The 23,255-nt window shown below is 41.1% G+C and overlaps 1 protein-coding gene across 1 annotated transcript in view; it reads right to left on the reverse strand.

Moving 5' to 3' along the window:
- Window positions 1-1,324: 1,324 nt before the first annotated feature.
- LOC129359644 (contactin-associated protein-like 4) overlaps window positions 1,325-23,255 on the reverse strand; it is a 31,528-nt gene continuing 9,597 nt past the window's right edge. The window contains exons 4-24 of the mRNA XM_055029420.1: window positions 22,540-22,687; window positions 21,598-21,801; window positions 17,854-18,020; window positions 17,621-17,758; window positions 16,536-16,803; window positions 15,862-16,002; window positions 14,825-14,996; window positions 13,839-13,945; window positions 13,451-13,570; window positions 13,063-13,257; window positions 12,354-12,516; window positions 12,081-12,208; window positions 11,799-11,969; window positions 9,839-10,057; window positions 8,955-9,194; window positions 6,223-6,453; window positions 4,686-4,819; window positions 4,231-4,318; window positions 3,489-3,704; window positions 2,569-2,640; window positions 1,325-2,435 (exon numbers count right to left, since the gene is read on the reverse strand). Of these exons, the coding sequence (XP_054885395.1) occupies window positions 2,245-2,435; window positions 2,569-2,640; window positions 3,489-3,704; window positions 4,231-4,318; window positions 4,686-4,819; window positions 6,223-6,453; window positions 8,955-9,194; window positions 9,839-10,057; window positions 11,799-11,969; window positions 12,081-12,208; window positions 12,354-12,516; window positions 13,063-13,257; window positions 13,451-13,570; window positions 13,839-13,945; window positions 14,825-14,996; window positions 15,862-16,002; window positions 16,536-16,803; window positions 17,621-17,758; window positions 17,854-18,020; window positions 21,598-21,801; window positions 22,540-22,687 (3,513 nt within the window). The 3' untranslated portion in view covers window positions 1,325-2,244. The remainder of the gene's footprint in view (window positions 2,436-2,568; window positions 2,641-3,488; window positions 3,705-4,230; window positions 4,319-4,685; window positions 4,820-6,222; window positions 6,454-8,954; window positions 9,195-9,838; window positions 10,058-11,798; window positions 11,970-12,080; window positions 12,209-12,353; window positions 12,517-13,062; window positions 13,258-13,450; window positions 13,571-13,838; window positions 13,946-14,824; window positions 14,997-15,861; window positions 16,003-16,535; window positions 16,804-17,620; window positions 17,759-17,853; window positions 18,021-21,597; window positions 21,802-22,539; window positions 22,688-23,255) is intronic.

Genomic DNA, 23,255 nt, shown 5'->3' on the forward strand with positions numbered 1-23,255 from the left:
GACCACTTAAAATGATCAGCTTCTCTGGTTTTGCTTTATATAGGTAGATATTTGAGTAAAAATAAACATTGTCCTTTTATTCTATGAACTGCTGACAACGTGTCCCCAAAATTCAAACATTTTCTATTACTTTGCAGAAAATGAGAAAAGATTAAAAATAACAAAGAAAGATGCAGACCTCAAATAACGCAAAGAAAACAAGTTCATATTCATTTAGGAACAATACCAATGTTCTGCTCAGAAATCAGTATTTGGTGGAATAACCAGCAGGTTTGCAGTGCAGTGGGCTGCTGTCTGCTTTTCAGCCCCCAGACAACGTTTTATGGGTTTGCTTTTCAAGAATAGCACACATTTTTTGCAAAAATTGATGCAAATACTGTTTAGAAAAACCATTTTGGCTAAAATTGTCATTGAGAGGGTTTCAAGATTGATAAACTAAGACGTCTGAAAGGCAAAACAGAGGAACGACGTGAACTTTTAAAGTTTCTGAATGAGAAATCAAAGTTCATGTTGCTGGGAAAAAATGATTTCTAGACAATGAAAGATAATAGGAAACCATCAAAACCATAATATATTGTATCCTGTTTTGGTTTGTCAGTTTTAAACAGGGGAAAAATGTAAGACACTTTTTATGTTGCCATGGTTTGGCTCTATAATGATATATGCATTATCTATAATTACATGTATAATAATTATGTATAACTAAACTTTTTTAGTTTTTTTTCTTCTTTTTTTTTAAGTTTTAAGTTATAGCAATAGCTGACCAATTGTAACCAGAATTATTTTGGTTTTTATTCAATGAAAATGCTTGGTTTCTGCCCACACAAGTTCTTTTAATTTGACATTTGTGGCTGTTGGGTTTTTGGAGAATACCTCTGATACTTCCTTTAAGATAGAAATGACTAATCAATTTTTATTAGAGCTAAGAAGGACTAAATTAAAGGTCGCATTTCCTTCAATTTAATGTCAATACTATACTTTCTTTACTCATATATTTGCCTTAAATTGGTACATCGATGTTTTATATTCCAAGAAACAGCTGCTGAAAACTCAAAGACACAAAAAACTACCAACACATTATTTGATCTACAGAAATGAGGTCATTGAACCTCACAATATTTGTACCCTGTGTGAAGTCCAGCCGGGGTCGCACTGACCCCACATGTGCATCACAAGTTGATTGGTTTTTATGTGTGTGATTTCTGAAACCGACGGTCTGACAGGTCCGACCGTGACATCTGCGTCACGCTGAGAGGGCTGAACAAAGCGCTTGCTTCCAATCATTCTCTCAAACTGAACAGGGCGAATGAATTATGTGTGAAAGTATTTGTAATAAAGCATTTATTGCCACAATTATTGACTTGCAAAGTAAATGCAAGGAAAGCATCTTTTTAAATAATTTATTGTCCAGGCAGACTGAGTCGTGAACAACTGGTGACCTCTGTTCGGTCTCCAGGGCTGCAATGCAAACGGTACAGCAAAATTGTTTTATGTAAATATGAAATTCATAATGCGGCAGACTGAATTCGGAGGCGCTCTGTTTTTTTCACATATTGTCTGTCTTACATCATAACGTCATTTTAACAAGGTGTGGAATGTACAGAATGAAAACACATTAAACGATGATTCAGACAGATGATGAAGCGTCTGTGAGAAATCAAAGGAAGAGCAACAACAATGCTCAAAATATTTTTAAAAATGTTATTAATAAAAAAACATAAACAAAACATTTCCTGAAGTAAAAAATTGTTTGTCAGTTTTAAACATGATCTTTGTTTCTGCATAAAAACACTCCTTAGTTATTTTAATGAATCCTGACACCTGCTACAGAGATGACCAAAGTAAGATGATTTCAAAAGAAAATTATTTATACTGCCTTAAAAACATTTAAAGAGAAAAAAAAGAAATTATTATTGCAAGCACATACGTTTCTCACAGCCATTCATAGAGCAAGAGGCCAAAGTTAAAGTATTTTCTCAGGCTTCCGGCCTCCAAAGGTTGAACATCTATTATATAAAACACTCCGGATGCAACCACAAATGATTTATCGTTTCTACAGTGAAGCAGTCGACACTTTAAAATTTACATCATTATCCATCCACAGCTGACTGCGGTGGCATCGCTTTGCTTTTCCAACTGCTCAACTTCACAAACTGCATATAAATCACAATCACATTATCAGGTTGTTGTGCAAAGCACCGAGGAACTACAAAGTGTCTCAGTCTGCCGTCCGGGAGGCGGCGTCTAGATAAAATACTCTTTCTGGCTCTCAGTCGGACCGCACTGCGAGACGGTCCGGCTGGCAAACTGCAGTCTGTCGCCGTCTTCTGTTTTCGTCAGCTCCTGGTTCTGGCACGTCCCGCTTCTTCTGTGTAGAAATCGGATCAGCGTGGCCAACGCGGACGCAACCGCAAAGATCCCCACTGCTGTCAGGCCTAAAACGCAAAGAGATAAAGGCCAAAGGTGAAGCGTATCGAACCAAACCGTAAAGCCGGCCATCGCACATGTCCCGTCTCATGACTGACGATGATAGGAGCGCAACTCTGGAAGGAGTTTCTGCTGCAGTACCTGCGATGAGAGCTGAGTCGCTTCTGAGGGCATTCACCAACGGCTGGCCTCCTCCTGCCGACCCTGATTGGTCTGCAGCGAGCAGATCGTAGAAAGGAGACGAGAGCGAGCAAAAGAGAACAGAAGCACATCACTGAACAACAAATATGCATTTGATAGAAAATAAAACAAGTGCATGTGTATGAGATGAAGTCGTTTTCTTCTTAAAGTTAAGAAAATCCTCATTCTCTTAGGTACAAGACAGTAGACTGGCTCTTAAAACAATCGAAGGAAAGACAAACAGAAACATTACATTTGTCATTCATTCATTCATTCATTCATTCATTCATTCATTCATTCATTCAGAGATCAACAGAAAGGATGATCAGCCCTCCAAGAACCACACACAGCCTGAATCCTCAAGAAGAAGTTAGTGTCCCTTCAGATTGACTCTTTTGTCCTTGAAGTTGTTTTTTTATGTAGTTCTCATTAATTAGCATCGTTGGATCCCACCTCAAAAAATGCAGTCAATTCACACAATACATCTAAAACAAGAAAACTACAAACACAATTATGAATGAGAAATAATTCAAACTGAAATAATCCTTCATTTAGATGGGATTAGGATTAGGTATTAATTATTCAAAATGTTGACAGATGTGCTGCATTCTTTAATTGTTTCTTTATTTTTAATAGATTATAAGTGGTAAGAGCTCTAATGACAGCTGTTTGAAAAAGTTTTTTGTCTGTTATCGATATTATTGTCGGATCCCTCAGCCACTGACACGAATGCAAATGGTAACGAGAAGCTTTCTGGCAGAGTCCCATTTATTAAAAATGAAAAGTGAAATGATATCTTGTGCCATCAGTATGAGAAGTGCTTGGAGTCAGAATGATCAGTGAAAATCAGAAACGACAGGAAGGATCCCCCGCTCCCGGACCTGGCCGGCGGTGTGTGTTTTCCGCTGCGTGGGGATCGGCTGCAGGGGGGCCACAACCGGACCGGAGGGGCGGCCCCCTGACGAGGACGGAGCTGGCGCGTGGTCGGAGGAGGGCGGCTTTCAGAGGGCTGAAGGAGTTGAAGAGGACAGCAGACAGACAGCCGGCGAAACCCAGAGAGCCGAGCCGAGCCAGCGCCGGATCCAAATCCTGAGAGTCTGTGGAGACGAGCAGCGAAACGGAGGACAAACTATTGTCTGGTTTAATTTTAGGTTCTTCAAATGGAAATAAAGGAGAGCTATCTAAATGTTAGTATGATCTGAACAAGCCCAGTTTGATATGTCTGAAAACAACAGGATTAGTAGGACATGCAGCCTAGTGATTGCATTATTAACTGCAGTGCTGTAATGCAGGAAAGGAAGCCTCTTGTATTTTTATTTTTTATTTTTTTTAAAAACTCCATCACTTCTCTGTCCCCTGGAAGCAAGTCTTTGCACTTTTCCCTCCGTTTCCTCTCTCGGTTTTTCCTCCTGATGTTTCCGTGTATCTCTTTGCTGGAGATAATGGTTTCAAATCCAGACAGTAAATTGATTACAAAAAGAAAAGGTCGGAGTTTTGAGGCATTTTATAAAAAATAAATAAATAAATACATTGAATCCTTAGTATCTAACTTACAAACCACTAGTCAGATTAATGAACCAACCTGTCTCATCTACTGTATGTTTGTGCAGCTGAGTCACTTACTGTGAACTCTACCAAGAGTCAGTGACCTTATGTCACTGAATTCAACACCGGAGGTCAGGTTGAAATGCTCTTTGCTATGTTGGTCAACCTGGAAGGAAATGGCAGATTTCAGTACAAAAAAACAAAAAACAAAATATCAAGAAACACAAGCACTGTAGATAAATATTAAAGTTTTTAGTCTATGAATAATGCTAAAAATAATTCTCATCCCTGAAAAGTTTTAATTTTTTTTTCTTTTTGTCTAAACACAAAATATTTAAAACTTCAGGTGATGCGGAGAAGCTTTGGGTTGAGAGTTCTGCAAAGTTCTGGTTGAGAAGACGTCACAGGACTGCAGTTGTCGAGCTGCCTATGACACAATCAGGGCGGCTGAATGCTCTGTTTGCCGCTAAAGTCATCGTCCAGTCAGTTCAACGGCCGAGCTAAAACCAGAGCTTCTGAGGATGACACCATACCTGGACGGTGACGGAGTCGGCCAGTCTGCTGACGGAAACGGAATGCGGCCGTCCGTCAGCCAGGGACCTCGCCTTGCTCCTGACAATTTCTTCTTCGTTGCTGCTTTCCAGCCTGTACCTCACCTCCAGCTGTTCTGCACTCACACAACGTGAACAGAACAGCATGTTGTGATGTTAATGTGAGACTTAAGCAGATGCAGTATTGGGACAAAAACAGTCATGATGGTCATATTCAGTATTAAACAAATCCTGATTTCTACGTACGGCTTTTCCTGCAGGCCCTAGATTCACCTGCAGTTATTATTTTGTTCCCATTTTGCTGAAAATCAAACAGTTTGTCTGCACAATCATCTCGTATTTGGTCTCGTGTGACGGTGGTGGAGTATATTAGGATTTGCTGTGCAATAATAATCCATCTGTCCACCAGCTGAACTTTGGGCAAAATTAAAACCCATCAAGAATGTAAAAAAATAAAATCAAATCAACTTGTGTATCAAGCCTCCAGCACAATCACAGTTAATGAACAATTTCAAAAAGCTGAAAAATTCATTGATAACTCATTTAGAGACTAATAATGTTGCAGTCAGCTGTGTTTTCATGAGCAAACGAACAAATGCAAAGGCAATTACACACTCTCACATCATCAGATATTCACCACTTGCAGCCCTGCTAATTCATTTGAACAATTCAACGCTGCCAGTGTCTTGTTTCAGGAAGCCAACTGTGTTCACGCAGAGCAATTAACAAATCAAAGGAGGCGTCGGCGCAACTCGCAAACAGCAGCGGCTCGGCTGGCGGTTGGCAAAAGCTTCCTGGCGGCTGGAGACGTCATGACGTCTCACCTCGTGTTTGTCTTTAGATTTCAAGATGGAGGTTTTAACTTAGACTTGGAAATTGCCTTCCAGGATTCTTGTAAGTGTCCTGCGTTGGTGCTATGGTGGCGACCCACATGATGAGACCTTAGCCCTCATGCTGGTGGTCGCAGGTTCGAATCCCGGCCTGGAGACATTTGCCGCATTACCCTCCTTCCTGTTGAGCTTCTTTAAATTAAAGGCCACTAGAGCCAACAAACAAAAAAATGTCCTGTGACTTACACTTTTAACTATAGATTACAGTCGCAAAGAAAAAATGATGCACATATTTATAGATTTTAACATATAAAAACAAGTAAAATTTTCATATGCTTATGAAAAATGACGTCAAACACATTTTGCTTTGGCTTCTGAGAGTTTAAGAGGTCGCTGATCCATCTGAAACGTGTGAAATTAGAAAATGTTCTCGACCCAGAGTGTATTTTTCTGCTCCATTAACAGCTATGAAGCGATGGCCCTTTTCCCTCCTCCTTCTCCACAAAAGCTATTAGTGAAGAAAGGCAGTAAGAAGTCGTTGTTTTTCAGTGCAGTGCAAACTGTGGCTGCTCACTCCTGCAATCAATGCCTAAAAGCAATACCTTGCAAGCGCTTCTTGTAACTTTAAAGATCCACATCTGCTGAGTGACAGCTGGGGAGTGTTTAACGAAACTTTCCAGAGCTCTCACCTTGCTTGTTGAGCAGCAGAGCCAGGTACTGTCTGCGGCGAGAGCTGACGTACAGGAACAAAGCAGGACTCTGGCCGCTCCTGAAACTCAGGGAAATGTTTTCTGCTCTCGGGTTCAGGGTGGGCAGAAAGGGGAGCGAAGGGGGGCTGATGCTCCTGTTGGACTCATTCACCAGGTTTTCCTCGAAGCTGCAGCTGAGGGACGTCTCCGGCTCGAAGGCGACTGAGACGTCTGCAGGGAAAAGGTCCACAAAGCCTCACTGCAGAACAGGCCGTCTGCATTTTCTGCTAATGTTTTGTGGTACGGCTTTTTAACTGCGGATCTTCATTTAGCAGAAATAAACTCTTAGCTCAGTTTCTCAAAACCATGCATGATTCTATTCACCATCCAGTAATGTTTGCTGGAATAAATAATAATTTTGTAACTAAGACCACCTCCCTAAACTCCTACTCAAATGCTATAAAGTCTAAATTTGGCAGTATATTTGTCTTTTTTCAATGTTTTGCAATAGTTAAATCAGAATCCACTTCTGATTGGCTGACCAGTGCTTCCTGATGACCCCTCTCCTGGACGCTTTGACTCCCCAGTAGTCTGGCTGTGTAGGAAGTGGCAAACAGAACCAAGAACTTGTGATTTGACTGTTTTTGGTGTTTATTATTCTGGGTTGGTCCTACCTGAGTGAGACGGGGGGTGTGGGGGGTTGCATTCAAAGTTTTTAAGAGAAGCTCTATGAAATTGTTTGTCACAGGGCGAACTCACTGTATTAACAGACTGATTTCCATGTGACATGATTATTATTATTATTATTATTGAGCTTGTTTTAATTGATCAGTTACTTGATTTGTTGCTTATTGAGACAGGTGTTGAGCAAACAAGAAATTTCACCAACTCAGCTGAAAAGTGGAACAAAGAAAAGAAAGTCAGCATCAACAGGTAACATCGGCCAACATGGGGCTTTTACTTTTTCCCAAGTTGTGTTTTTACTATTATTTTAATCTTCTACAACATTTCTAAAATTCAAATGTTTCTCATCATAACCTTTTGATATTTATGTTCATTTCAAGACCCCAACTGGCATCTCAATACTAACTTTGGAAGCTATTGCTCCATGCCACTTGATTAAAATGTCAGGTTTGTATTTTTGCATTTGATTATTCCCTTTTATAAATATTAATTCTAAGTAAAATGTACCTCCAACCTTTTCAGACAGGCTGTCCAGGTTCCTAAAACCTCACTTCCTGTTTAAACATTGATTCTCAGCTTCTGAAAAATGCATTGAAAAATGCATTTATGAAAAATGCAGAAAAGGGCATTTAAGAGGCAACACTTTGATCACGTTTTAGAACATAATAATTTAGCTTTTGTGTTTATGAATTCGTATTTAAGCGCGAGTTCATGCCCAAGTTTTAACAACAAAAGTCAACAAACATCACTTACTGTCTAATAGGGAGATCCATGCAAATGCTGCGTCTTTGTTATTATTATTATCGTTATTATTTAATCAGTACCTCATTAGCATCCAATTTGCATAATGGAATAAAATATTCCCGGCTTCTGACTTGGAATACGTTTTGTTTTTTGTTAAAAAACTACTGCAACAAGAAAAACTATGCATTATTCATATCTTTTGCTGACATCACTTCATTAGAGATCTGGTGAAAGAACAGCTTTCACCAGACGGGTGATAAAAAAAACCCCTCTCCTTTCCGGGTCTCTCATTACGCCACAGTCAGGTGACAGAGTTCTGATTTACCTGTGGAGCTCCAACAAGCTGCACAGCTGGGATCGGTTAATTATCCGACACACATGAGGCTGAGCTGCTGTCAAGGCTCAGTGTGCCTTTTATTTGTTAATTAGCACAAACCCAGCAGATGAGTCGAAACCCAGAGACACTTTGCCAAATTACTGTTTAAAACTGGTTAGAAATGCACAAGAAGACTTCCAGGAAACACATTCACTTCCTTATGTTGTTTGTAACTAAACTTATCTTGTTTTTTTTCCCCACAAAGAAAAAAAAAAAGCTACAAAAGACACATGATTATTCTAAAAGTACAATTTTCTTTCAAGTTAGTTTGTTTACGCAGCAAAAACAGACAGAATCTCAGGACGCTGTAAAAAATAATAAAAAATAAAATAAAGTGACATATAAATCTGAAAAGTGTGGCATGCCTTTCCTTTCAGTCCCACCAACCATATTGCAATATTGTGAAGAAAGACATTTTGGTATTTTCACAACGTCTGGGAAAACAAGACGTCATTTTGGCCCAGACTAGATAACCAGCTAATTATGATGAATAAACAGCTTCCCAAGTTATTTCTCCATTATTTGCATATTTAGCACCACATACCCAAAGTTGACTGACTGCCAATTGACTGAAAACTGGCTCTGATTGGCTGTTTCTTTGATCAGGAGCTGTGCGTTTCATGAAATGTGAATGGTCGCTCAGGGAGCAGCTTGATATTTTCTCAGATAATCAGTCTCATATGGTGACAGTTTGATCGAATATGGAAAACATTTTTTATAGAAGTTTCATACTGCCATTTTACATATAAAACTACTCTAAAATCATTTTTATCAGGATAGAAAATGTATTAAGAAAGAAAGTAACACATTTACCTGCACTCTGAAACAGCCTGCTGAAGGTGACTGACCTAAGCTCGGGTAAAACTATCAACCCCACATCCTTCTGCCATGCCACAAAACCAAATCTGATTGGACGAAGTCTGCATACCCTGGTCACAGAAGGCTCCAGTGAAGGCAGACGAGTTGCAGTCGCAGGAAAAGCTTCTGGCTCCCTCCACACAGCGGCCTTGGTTCTGACAAAGCCCACCGTAGGTGCCGCAGTGGCCCGGGCATCCCGCCTGGACCCCCGGGGTGACCTTTGCTCTTTCCTCCAGGTCCAGAGTAACACCGTTCAGCTGCAGGGAGCGAATACATCCTCGGAAACCCTTCTGCCTGGAAGCAGTGCCTCCTGAGGAGATACACAAAATGTAAAAGCTGGTCTTTCAGAGGCAACAGTTTTCAGTAGAATTACAAAAACTTCTCAGTAATCCTCTGAGCAACTTTGAGATGATTTTTTTACATTGTAAAATATATCAGAGCTGATTTGTCCATATGTGGATTATCTCAGGAAGTGTCTCAGATATTCATGTACCTTTCTGATTTGCCGTCATAAATCCTGGTGAGTCATCAGCCTCGCTCTGACAGTTTGCTTTGTCCTGGCTGTCTGGACAGATTTTAAACCCGGGAAGTTGCTGCTCCGTAACTTTTCCCGCTACAATCCACAGAGTTCAGGCTCTGCGTGTTGTAACCGTCTCACACTGCCAAACTGTCGAGCTCAAAACTGTTGTGAGATTTAAAATTTGCAGCAAAGCTGGATTAAGGCTTTTTTCCCCCCCATTTTGTCGTGTTAAACGTAGGGGTCACATTCTTGTCAAAAATCCTGAGAGGCATGTTAAGGCAATCACAGCATTGCCTTATGTTGCTACAGAGACCAGTAGTCACAAAAGTGTCTGATAGCCACAGGCATCAACCAAAGCTGTAACAGTTTCTTTGCAAAAAGTTGGCATCAAATTCGGTTTTACAGTTTCCTGACAGGGACTAAGTTTCACAGACCTACAAATAATCGGCTGTACAGCTGCAGGCGGATGTGTCCGTCAGCAGGGGCTTCCTGTGTGGCGGCGGGGAGCTGGTCGAGGCGAAGCGACGCCTCTCTCACGTTCCGCTCGGCTCGAACGCGATGCCACCTGTTGTCGTTCAGCGGGACGCCGGCCCTCACGCTTACCTCCAGTGGGCCGTTACCCACGTCAAAGGAAAAGACGACCTGCGTGGAGGCTGTGACAGAGAGGGAGCGGGAAAAGATACCTGCTGAACAGGAGCTAGACGGTTCCTTCCTGATTCAACATCTTGGAGAACTATTTTTCTAATCGAAACGAGAGCTTTCACCAAGTTATACTCTTAAAAATCGCCCCGATCTCTGTGATATCGTTGCACCAATGTTGACCTGAAGTTAAGTCTTTCCTAAAGGAAAACTATCTTGACAACAATATAGAATATATTTGATAGACAATCCATATAATCACATTTAGGAGTCCCAGTCAGTTCCACATATGGGGTGTAATGGTATGTAAAAATCACAAGTATTTAAGTTGAGTTTAGACGTAACTTGCCGTTGTTCCAAAACATTGACACAAAGGTTTGGTCCAACCTTTTTCTCCACTGTAGCTGCGTGACAAACTTTAATGCTCCCAAACAGCAATTTAACATCAGCATGGAGTCCTCTCCGTTCTGTTTTTATGTCTTTGAAGTTGCGTTGCAGAATGATGGAGTGCGCAGTTAGTTCTGTACATAAAGCATACAGCGCGACAAGGCTCCACTGGATATTTCGAGTCCAGATATGTACAGATATGTACGCCGTTAAACCCTCTACTTCCTTGGGCACTGGGTGTAAAATCAAGCGCCTTGGCATGCAAGCTGCTCTTGCAAGAAACAACTGTTCACTTTAAAAAACGGTGTGAATTTCAGGCCCAGTTACAAAATATTCTACCAATTAAATGCGGTCTGAGCGGTATTACAAAAAAGTGTTAGTGCTTGACCAAAAGACGTGAAAAGAGAGATGGCGGAGTTGGCACGTATTGTGTTTTTTAGGTCTGATCTAAGCTCTGTCTCTTCATCTGATGATCCAACGAGCATCAGGCTGGTACATGAGAACAGTACCAGCCTGACACCACTGTGCCAAGCGCAAATGTTTGGTGCTAAGGGGATTTTGATGTTTTTCAGAATCTGATCTCAGCTCTGGGCTGCATAGTGGCACAGTTGGTGGCACTGTTGCGTTGCAGCAAGAAGGTCCTGGGTTCGATTCTTGGCCCAGAGTTTGCATGTTCTCCCTGTGCATGGTGGGATACGCCCGCTTCCTCCCACAGTCCAAAAACATGACTATCAGGTTAACTGGTCTCTAAATTGTTATTAGGTGTGCATGGTTGTTTGCCTCTGTGTTGCACCTCCTGACCCTAATAGGGGTCAGATGATCTAAACTCCTTTTATTTTAAAATTGTTTCTCACCAAAACATGGCTGGGCTTCTGTGATACGTTTTATTTACATTTTTGAACGAATGCTCATATGGACCTTACATAACCTACTGTCCATACTGGGAGAACGAGTCTGACCTTATGAATGTTTTTCTGGGAGAATGGTCATAAATACGAGCTAATGCTTTTAGCTTTTCATTTTTATATCATTGTACAGATTTTCTTCAAAATCAAATTTAACATTCAACTATTTTTTTAAGAAAGAAAAAAAAACTGTCTCAGAACTTTCTCACAAAATTATTGTCACAGTTAAGTTTGGACTTACATCACACCCAGGTGTCTCAATACGTTATACCCTCAGCGATTTCTCCACACGCGGTATAAAAGGAAGCATCTTTTAAAGATGAGAAAGCCTGAGTCTGATGTGAGCCCATCACCCCCCGCTGAGCAGGATCCCGGTGGAACTCGGATGATCCGCGCTCCTCGATCTGTACTCGTATCGCAGGAAAGTCGGGATTTGCCATCCGACTCCTCAGATTTTACTCACAGCTGAGTTCAAGTCGAATGAAGTCTCTGATGCCCAGGTTTTCCAGGAGGACGCCGGAGGATGAGGTGGTCTTAAACAGGAGCGAGACGTCGGCGCTCAGCTCTCCGTGGAAGGTGGGAAAGTGAAGGTACGACGTTTCCTTGGCAAAAAACGCAGCATTCCAGAAACTTTCTGTTAAAAAGTCGGGACAAAAACGAAGACTAGTTACAAAAACAGAAATCAGGAAATATAAAAACCGAGGTGCTTCACACACTGTACTATGATGTGATATCACTAACTTACTGTCTCCATAGCAATGCAGAGGTCCCACCTGGAAGGAGCTCTCTGATCCTGGTCTCTTTACATCCCCTAGTACCAACGATCTGACAGGCAGGGACTCCTTATGGGTCAGCAGACCAGAGTCACTGGACCTGGATGGACAGAGAGTCGGTGGACGGGAAGAAGAAGGACCGAATTAACAGAAATACCAACATGCACCATCTGACAAGGAAAAACCCTGGATAAGTGTTGAAAATTTTGAGTGTTAAAAAAAAAAGCCTGAAAAAGTAAAAATACCACGCAGTGCGGTCAGCATCACAGTTGCAGTGGCGTTTGGGGTCCAGGCAGTTCTCCTGCAGACCGCAGGCACAACGCTGGCTGCCTGGAAGGGCCCCGCCCCAGTGGGTGTGCCTTTGTCCCGCGCCGGGCCCTCCGACCCACCAGCTGAGCGGACCGCCCTCTGAAGCACACGGACAGGGTGGACAGACGGGATCAGACTGACCGCTCTACTTCTGAAAGTCTCTTTGAGTTGTGTCCTTAAACTTTCAGTGATCCTGACAGCTATTAGACGTCTGGAAATGATTTGTCATTGATATTTTATAGGGATGCAGTGATGTGCAAATCTGGGCCAATTTAGATTAGAGGTGCAGGAAGAAAATAAATACAGAATTGCAATTTAGTCGTGGAAATTCTGAATTGACTCAAAATGCTCAAAAATCATTTTTAGTCTGCTTAATCTTTTGTAAAATTATATTTTGAATAGTTTTTTTTAATTTTTTTGTTTTAAATCTACGATAAAGCTAGGCAGCTAAGCTAACCCAGCAAAGGGTCATTTTATGCCCAAACTTATTTTGTTTGAATATAAACTGAGAGAAATTAAACAAAATCTCTGGATTGTTTCTAAATCCAACCGTGACCCTAAAAATCAGAATCAGATCACTGAAATCATTCTTCACGTTCATCCGATTCCCTCGCACTCTTGCTGTAGTTGATTGTCAAACCTCACCTGGCGAACTGAGAAGGCGGGACTTCCTGCAGTGGTAAGCCAGTTCCTGTTCGCAGTACTCTGATTGGCCGATGGTCGCCATTAGCTGCTCTTCGTCCACAGCGTATTCAAAGTGATGCTGGCTTCTTTCTCTGGACGGCTGGATTTTGGTCAGTTCTGTGTTGTTGTGCTGGACCACTGTCCACGTCTTGTCTTCTGTGTCAACAAAAAAAAAAGCACACATTTTTTTTTAATATTCTGCCTGAGTGAGAAATTCCCTTTAAAGATCCAGGACAGGCAGGAACGCTGACTGTAGAAAGAGAGACTGGACACCTGAGTGATGACATACTGTGATTGGATGCGTGTGTGTGTGTGTGTGTGAGTGTGTGTGTGAGTGTGTGAGAGCTACCTGTCATGTTGCAGAACAGCAGCTGTGGTTTGATGGGTCCACTACCATCAGCGTCGATGTAATAATACCCCGATGTGTTGCCTCTGTGTTTGTAGGCCTCACAGGACCGCTCGTATATTGCTGAGATTATAAATAAATAATATAATATAAATAAATAAATATATATATATATATATATATATATATATATATATATATATATATATATATATATATATATAAATTCTATATTAAATTATATATAAGTTCTTCATGTTCTGATGCCATCCTCTGAGGATGACAGCTCATCAGAGCTCGTCATCCTCAGAGGAAACATGGAGAATCCGATGCAAACATTCCCACATCAAGTGAATTCTGTCCTAAGCAACAGAACTCAACACATCCTTACAGCTGTGACACGTGGCCCCACCGTAGCCGGTGCCGGAGCAGTTGCAGTCAAACGTGCTCCACGACTGAGTGCAGCTGCCTCCATGCTCACAGTAACTCGGGGAACATCTGGGGGAGACGAAGCAGAGGTTATCATCCGGTCCAGGCTGATTAGTAAACTTAAATATGTGCTGATACTATCATCCTCCAAGCCAATGTTCTATATATACTTAGAGCTTCAGCCTTATTTTTGTCCTTGTGGACATGGAAATCGACGTGAACGACTTTTAAATTAGTTTACGAACAGTCGAGCAAACATGTTCTTTGTCTTTTAGGTTTATTTTTTCCCCACCTTTGAATTTAGCTACAGTACATGCATGATGAAGATCTTTCCATTTGACTCTCGCCTTGTTTATCTGCATGACCTCCAAACTTTTTCATAAGCCAAGATGTCAAACCACCGATGAACTCAGCACACACATGATCAATCAGACGTTGATTGTAAGACGAAATCGCTAATATTTACCGAATGATTCAGAAAAGGTCAAATGTCATGTTAGGTTTCTGTGTAACAAAGCAGCAAAATCCTGCAGGAGAGTTTGTCCTGACATTTTCAGCAGCATAGGCAGAAGTAAGAAAATGATCAGTCGCCTCAGATGGGAGAAAAATGTCATTAAACCGAATTATGACAGATTTATAAAACATGTGAGTTTTCAATAATGAGCTATTTGACTCCTCCCATAGTCCCATAGTCTGAATTAAAAGACTATGCAATAATAATACAAGAACAAAAACAGTCTTCAATTAACTGCACAATGCATACAATTGTCCAGGAAAATTGATTTTGTTTCTTTTAATGCAGTTCGGACATAGAAAGTTGAATAAGTTCAAAAGCAGTTGGATTTTTGAAATTGCAATTGTAAAACAAATACTAAAGGAGTTAACAGTTTTGTTAATCAGACTGCAGAAATGTTACAACATTCGATGTAAATGACGTTTTTTCCTCACCTGTCTACTATGCCACACATGTCGATCTGGAGGTCGCTGTAATCTCCCATCAGCCTCTGCTGGACCTCGATGAGATCCACCAGTTCGTCTCCCACCGACAGGAGACGCATACATCCGTGGAAAGTACTGGAGGGATTTCTGCACGGGTGGCCCGTCCCGTCGGCCGGGCAACCTCGGAGTAAAACATGACTCAATATGACTCTCAGTGAAGTCCAGAGAAAAGCATGAAATCGCCCTGACGTTTGGTTTAAATCTGAACATCTGGTTGATTCTCCATCATCGTACACCACAGTTGTCAGCGAAACAATCTGAGTCGCTCTGCATGACTGCAGCTGTTACAGGCGATGTCAGCAATGGCACCTTAAAATCTACACCTCAGAATTACCTTAAAATGAAACAAAATCCTAAATTTATTCATGCTGTACAGCACAAGGCTCTTTTAGAGCACTCTTGGCTTCTCTGAAGGTCTCGCAGAGCTCTCTCCTACTTATTTCAGAACATGTAGCTAACCTTGACAGCATGCTTTGCAGAGTGTGCACATAAGAAAAGTTCATCAGTGGATATCAGGCCAAAAAACTTCGGTTCTTTGAAAATAATCCTGTTGGAGCTATGTTCCCCAACCGATGTCATCTTTGTGGGGTTTTTTGTATTATTTTTTTTTTGTGCATTAATGCAGTAAAATAAATGTTGAATCATTTCCATGCAACTCCTTGGAAATCTAGTTTAAATAAAGTTCCCTGGTACATTGAGACAGGATGATTGTTCATCTGGTGAGTTGTGCCAGCTTTCATGCTTCGATTGGTGTCATCTATACATGCTGCTATTGCGCAAGACCACTTAAAAAAAATGCAAGGAAGCCTGCTTGAAAATTTAAAGGTCCATTCAAGGCAAATTCTAAAAAAAAAATCAGGAATACCCAGAACTTTGACATAGTCTTTACAGAAATGTTTGTGTTATTAAAGTAATAAAAGCCAACCGCTGTACCTGTCAGACCTGCCATGTTTAAAAGATTATTAAGGAAGCATAGCTCCGCTCACCGCCGTAGAAAAGTTGCCCTCCTGGAGCGATGGGGTATGTGGGGCTTGCAGAGGCAACTTCAGTCCCATCCACTGTGACGGTCAGATGCTGTCGTGACTTCAAGTCCACCGAATGCCACTGACCGTCATTCAAGCATGAGCCTGCAGTTGCATGTTTTTTTTTCACAATTATTCACCTTTCTACTGTGACAAAAACAATTCATATAACCTCCAGATGCACATGTGATACATGTGGATGTGAAAGGTCTAGAAGCAACCTGCGTTATCCACTCTCTCCGTTACATAACATACAATTCCTCAAGTATGTGAATCACTTTTTTCTTCTTAAACTGTCGGTAGAAAGAGAATGTTGGTGTACCACAGGGCTGAATTCTTGGTCCCTTACTATTCACATTGCATGAATTGCCTTAAGCAAGTCTTTGTGCAAGTTTCCTATATTTGCTAACAAGGCTTTTGTTATATGTATATGTGAAATATCTTGTTTTGTTCTGGACTCTTATTTTAAATCTGAAAAATTTGTTTAAACGGCGAGCAGAGTTGCCAAAGCAAATCTACATATTTGGGGATTTTCTTCCACTTCATTCTGGTGTTGAGTATTTGCTCATACCGGACGCTTTTTCCAAAGCAAGCAAGCAATAAACTCTGGATTGAGCCCTGTAGGGGGCCACACTGACCTGCTTTTAGCTCCACAGGGGGCCTTCCAGCCTTGTGGATTTGAAGAAGTACTTTGGCATCTCTGAGGTGTAGCCATACCGTCCCGTCTCGCTTCGGGAGATCAAAGGTCAGCAGCAGCCCCTCCGTGTCCCACGTCCGAAACTGAAGCCCCAGCGAGATCCCCGCCGAATGCAGACCTGCATCCCCAGGCAACCGCAGGAAACTCCACGGGCCCGTGAACGTCACAGCGACGAGGACCGGTTCGGAGCAGGAAAACGTCACGTTGCCCTGAGTCAGATGAGGAAAAGACAAAGAGAGAAACATGATGGAGAAGAGCTGAGAAAATTGATGGAAGACATTCCTCCTCTGATTATCCTACTTTTAGACGTGAGATATCGTATCTGCTGCACAGGTTCTGCTAGAGCAACAAATGTGACGCGCCACATCCAGCAGGAAGACCAGCTGTCCTTTTTTACGTCAAGCTGCAACATTTGATTAATTCCCAAAGCTCTGTGTGGGATTAGCAAAGCAGTTTGAGCCAATCCAATAACCAAACACACACATGCACACATGATGTTGTTTAGCTTCACAGGGACTTTCCATTGACTTTCTTTCATTTCTGTAGCTTAAAGCCTAGAAACAATCCTCATCATTACTAGTTAATGCCAAACCCTAGAACTATAATCGTAACCCTGAAGCAGCATTTCATAATTTGTGCTTCTGCCGACTATTTAAAAAGAGAAAAGAACTGGTATCTGGTACCACAAATAGCAACTTTGAATGAGCTGAAAGTTTTTTTTTTTTTTACTTTCTTGCATTATTCTAGATGTGTGTCTTGACGCTGCTGGGTTTTCTTAGAAACTTCTTAAACTACTTGAAATAATGAATTCAGCGATTTGCATTGTTTGATAACTAGGATTAATTTAAATGTGTGACTGAATTCAAATGATTGTTTTTGTAAGGTGCGTTGAGACAACAGTTGCTGTGAGCTATGTGAATAAAGCTGAAATGAATTTTGATAAGCAATTTAACTATATATCCTTTATCTTGTGCATTTAAAGGTAAAATGAGAATTTTTCCACCAATCTACTGGAAGTATATCTACCATGGCAGTAACACTCTGGTCCCTCCGTTTAGCCAAGTCAATCAGGTTCTGGCCGTCGTAGAGAAGGTTTTCAACACAGCCGTGGAAATTTCTATTTGAGTTTTGAGAGCCGAGGTTCCGATCTGCTCCGACGGTCATCTGTGAAAGGAAAAACATGTCAGCATGCAACCATGAGCTGCACTGGAAGCATACTTTGCATGCACACCTCATAAAGCCACATTTTGAAAGTTCACCTGCTCATAATCCCAGTGGGTGAACCACGCTGGGATCTCCGCCCACTTTGTGTTGTCGTCCACGGTGAGGTTGAGGTGACTGCCGCGTTGCTCCACTGCGACACGATGCCAGTGTTGGTCGTCTAACAAGCTGCCCAGAGACACAAGACTCTGTCTGGAACTATTCCCTAGAATTCGAGAGCAATTGATGATTCTGATCATGGACTGAGGCAATTAGGGTACTGCATTTGTACAACAAAAATGTATTACATCAAATACACACAGAGCTTGACTGGCTGTTTTCACACTTGATAGTTCGGTGGATTCGGTTCGACTGGGGACTAGAGTAGCAACATTTATTGCATTTTAAACTGATGTGGTTTGCTTTCACACTGCTTTGTGTCAAACAAACCAAATCCTTTGGAAAACCTGTTCACCCCCCAAGCCTGTAGAGGCGCTGTAGTACTGGAGGAAATGACACGACAACCTCTAAAGCGGACTAAGCAGGGTTGGTGTGAATGCACCCTAATTGTTAATCCTTGTTTGTAAGGTGTTCATAGTGTGAAAAACAAATTGTTGAGTGTCATAACATAACTTCTCAAGCTACAAATTTCTGGATATATATATATATATTTTTTTTTTTTTAAGTGAAAGTGAAGGGTTAAAAATGACATGTTTCTCCCGGGGATCTTGTCTCAGGAACAAGGCCTTCATCTTCTCTTGCTGTTCAAGCCTCAGAGGAAGCCGGTGCCAACACTTACTTCACGTGATTAACACTAAATGAGGTGAGAAAAGAGGCAGACGAGCATGAATAAATGAACGAGGAAGCGCCGCTGACTCTCAAAGTGTCCCCTAAAGTGCCAACAGAGCACAAGATTTTTGCGCTGAGACACTGAGGTGAAGACCCGGCTAAATGCACTCACTCATTAAATATGAATCAGAGACATTGTTTGAAATGGGACCTGCTGTCTGCGTTGGACAAGAAAGAATAAAATATGGAGAGTGACTAAGTTGAAAGTATTAAATCATTAATCTATATTGATCTGTCACAACAGAAGGAGGGGAGAGACTGAAGACGTGGTGGGAGACAGAGAGAAGAAGACTGATGTCCGTTTTATTAATAATCAGCAGACTGAGGTCTAGAGATGAAAACTGGTTGTCTTTAACTACGAGTGACAAACATGCTTCTTCCAAATGATTTGGATATTTTCATGCTAAGATCTTGAGGACTTATATATAACATATACTATATATAAATATAATTCTGCCGTTTTATGACCTTCATTCGCTGTTTTGAATGACTTAATTCTTCAGAAACTGCCTGGTAACGCTATCGCTCATATTTTTGAGCCCTCTTCCTATTCTGGGATTTTGTTTCTGGGATGATTTTTCTGTTTCTTTCATCCTCTACTTCCCATTATATGAAAGTTTTGTATTGTTGCTCAGGATGGCAGGCTTAATGAGGAAACTTCATGTTCAGTTTGGAATCTCTAGACTGACTTTTCGAATAACCTCTGATAGAAACTTGACCTTCTCTGCTTTGTGTGAGCGAATAAATCAAGGGTTCTCCTTTTCTTTTCTTTTCTTTATTTTACGGCATCTCGTTTTGCTTTAAATGTGCAATATTCCATCTCTCCATTTCCTCCATATCTGTGCTCTCCAGTGCTGTCTCGCCTCCTAAAGCTGGATTTATGCTCCAGTGCCAACTGAATACTAAGCTAAGGCTGAAGATGTTCATCCCACACAATAACTCACATATAGAACCCGCAGAATTTACCTACGTACATCTTTGTGCATAAAACTCAGACTGCTGTACTTTGCATTGTTTTTCATTAAAGATTTCCGTCTGTAATGTATGAAGTAGTGAACATATACATCTTTCCTCTACGCTGTTAGAGATACACGTCATAATTTATGCCTCAAATGCAACCTCAATTACACAAAATATAAGACATGCCAAACATGCTCTTGAACTAAAATCTTTAAAAAAAAAGTCTCATTTTGTGCAATTGATCACAGCCAGGTTGTCAGCAGACTTTCAAAATGCAAAACAAAGAAGAGCAGGATTTAAGAAAAGATTGGGCGATTAAAACTTTTGAGACAATCGGCCTTATCAAGTCAAAATCTGCACTTAAATCTGGTTTTCACATTATTTTCTGTCAGCCACTCACACTGCCGCGTCCCCCGGAGGCTGAAAGAGTTTGCTGAGATGCAAAGTGAAGCACCTTTGCTGCAGAGGTCAGAAAACACAAAAAATTCAATTTTGATTTCTAACTAGGTTCAGAGGCTTATGGCAGCAAAAGAGTCAGGGGGTGAACCCGAAACAATTTCACCTGCGCCGAGCCCGAGGATCCAGAAGACAAGGCAGAGTAATGATTGTGAATTGAATTTGCAAGGAGCTTTTCATTAACAAAAGTCTCAAAGTGCTATGTTGGCTACTCACACAGACAAAGTATGTTGCCTGTTTATATCACACTACTGATGAGATTCATCTACAAAAAAAGAAAAAAAAGAAGAGAAATGGATTCATTAAAAAATGTCACAGAGTCTCTTTGGAGGAAGCAAGCCTTTTCAAATTTGGGCAAAAACTGAAGTGGCTTAAGAAGAGCAAAAAACTAATTTGCTGAAATCAAACCTCCTTTTGTGTCAACGAACCAATGTTAACGATACTGAATGTTGTCAAACTCGGCCTTTTTGTTCGTTTTCAACTTTCTGCTCCCAAAAAGAAACTCAAAAGCCGAGAGACTTTATACTCTGCAGAAATAATTTATGGTCTCCAGAGCCAAACAGCTCGGCTGTGACTCAAACACAGGTGGATCTTCCCCACATGAGCATGTTGCTGTGCAGACAAAAGCAGAATAACGTGTTTATGACTCTGTGGCGAGAACACGACACCTTCCTGAAAATCCCGTTGAGTCCACCGTTCAGCAACAGCTAGAATGAGTCATGACCTTTAACCTTTTGCTTCCATAGGAGAGATTTTTGTTGTTGTTTTTTTTTAAAATATTTTCATCTTATTATCTGGTTTCATTGAAAGATAAATGATCAAAGGTGCTAAATGAAAAGTGACAATGTCATTACTGTGAGCTACATTGATTTAGCGGCTTTGAGATGTTTTGATTTGTTTGTGCAGTGAAGTGAAAATCCAACAGAAACACTTCTGCAACCGCACTAATCACAGTGCCAAAATAAAGACCCAAACATGTGCAAGTGAACACTGATATGTGCTGAGGCATTTTGATAAATGTGCATCGCTGCATCCACAGGATTGTACTTTACATCCTCAATGAGTCTGGATATTTGTTCCGGCAGCCTGGACAAACAGAGTGGAACGAAGGGACTTCTGACGGCTGCTGAGGCTAAATGAGTGACCTTAATGGGTTAGCTGAAGCAAAACCTGCACTAACTAATGCAAATGGAATGCAGACACAGCTGCAAATTAGCCAGTCGTTGCCCATGATGTGATTTTTAAAGTCAATGAATTGGAATTAGAAAGGCAGGGATTGAGCGATTGAAACGGCCCACAGATGGTTTCCTGAGGTAGACCTGCAGTGTCTGCAGTTGCAAGAAGGGAGGAAATTGATGAATCACAAACCAGCCAAGCTTCCAATTTTTCTTAATTAGAAAACAACCTCTTCATTCTTCTCTCATCTGGCTGTAATTGTTATTGGATTCACAATGGAACCAAACAAAACAGCAAAGGAAAAGGAACCTTCTTTGGACACATGACTGTCGAAGACTTGAGTTTCAACCATGGAGTCGTACCTTTTCTGAGGAGCAGCAGAAGTCGCCCGTCCTGCAACTCCAAAGTGAGGCCGAGCTCCTTCTGTCCGTCAGCGTGAAGCAGAAAGCCAGAGTTTCTCACGGCTTTGAACGTCAGACGGATGGCGTTAGTGGACGTCTGTCTTGGTCTTCGGCTCAGCTTGAAAACGAGGCTGCTGTCGCCGTCGAAGCTCACCGAGGCAGAATCTGGAAGAGGACGATCACAACAGCAGCTGCGTCTCCATCGACCACAGAAATGTGCAATTTGACATTTTGAAAATGAATTAGCTTACTGAAAGTGGGAAAATTATGAAAAAAAAAAGACTCTTGTTGTTTGATTAAAAAGTCTTGGCACTTGGCTGAGGTGGGTGTTTTTTTGGGCCATATCGAAATTGGTTTATTTCGCAAAACTGAGTTTTTCAACATGAGTGGAGAACTGACAAAGTTTTGCGTTCATTTTTTCTGCCTTCTTTTTCGCCTTTTTTGAGAAATACAAGAATAAGTTTCACAGCATTGTGCATTTTCTGGAGAGCTCTCCATCGTGAAGCCAAAAACGTTTTGACTTCAACAAACCTTAGACGTCTGAGTTAAGCCTCAAATCTCTCATGACTTTCCTAAGGCCTTACAACATAAACATTTATTAATTATCACATGCATTTTAATATTCACTAACAAATCTAACAAACAAGAGTTTTAACATTCAATCCAGCATGTAAAAAACACTAATAGTTCATTTGCTATTCTGAAAATTGATCAAGTTTAATATTTACTCCATTGGAAATAAAAATAAATAAATAAATATAAATAAAAAGGTTTGAACGAATTGTTTTCTGACTTTTTTAAAAACAGAGGTAAACATACATAAAGTCAACATATGAACAAAACGTCACCAGATGGATGAATATTGCACAGAGAGGCTTCAGAGTAGAATAGGGGGAAACTGACTGTAAGGGCATCCGTAAGCCTCCAGCCTGAGTCCAATCCGACCGTTTGGATTCCAGTGGAGAGGAACGACGCGGACAAAGCGAGCGACGGCAGGCTGCTGGAGGTTGTGCTGGACCACACTGTCTGCATTGCTGTTCCCAGAAAAGGCCTGCAAAACAACAACAATGAGAAAGAGCTTCATATGTCACGACATGTAGACTAACGACATATTATCCTAATATGTAGTCAGTAAATGATGTAAAGCAGGGGTAGGCAACTCCAGGCCTCGAGAGCCGGTCTCCTGCAACTTTTAGATGTCTCCCTGGTCCAACACAGCTGATTCGAATAGCTGAATCACCTCCTAAATGCAATCAAGTTCTCCAGAGTTCTGCTAATGACCCATTATTTGACTCAGGTGTGTTAAAAGTTGCAGGAGACCGGCTATCGAGGCCTGGAGTTGCCTACCCCTGATGTAAGGTCACCTTGCATCCTAAGAAAGATTCCTATTAATAAAATGTATTATCAATATTAAGAGGTTGGAACCTTTTCTTTAGTGCTTGCAGTTCTAGCTTTTCACACAAGCTTTTAGCAAATTATTTATTTATTTGAATATGATTCACCATTATTTTTGATTTGTGAAGTACTTAATTTGCATACTTCCGATCTTCAATTAAATTCAAAAGTGCGTTGTCGATCCCAAAGGAAAATTAAATGTTGTAACCTTTTCATTAAAGAAA

Source organism: Poeciliopsis prolifica, unplaced genomic scaffold, assembly GCF_027474105.1.
Source record: "Poeciliopsis prolifica strain line A6 unplaced genomic scaffold, Auburn_PproV2 SCAFFOLD005, whole genome shotgun sequence".
Taxonomy (NCBI): domain Eukaryota; kingdom Metazoa; phylum Chordata; class Actinopteri; order Cyprinodontiformes; family Poeciliidae; genus Poeciliopsis; species Poeciliopsis prolifica.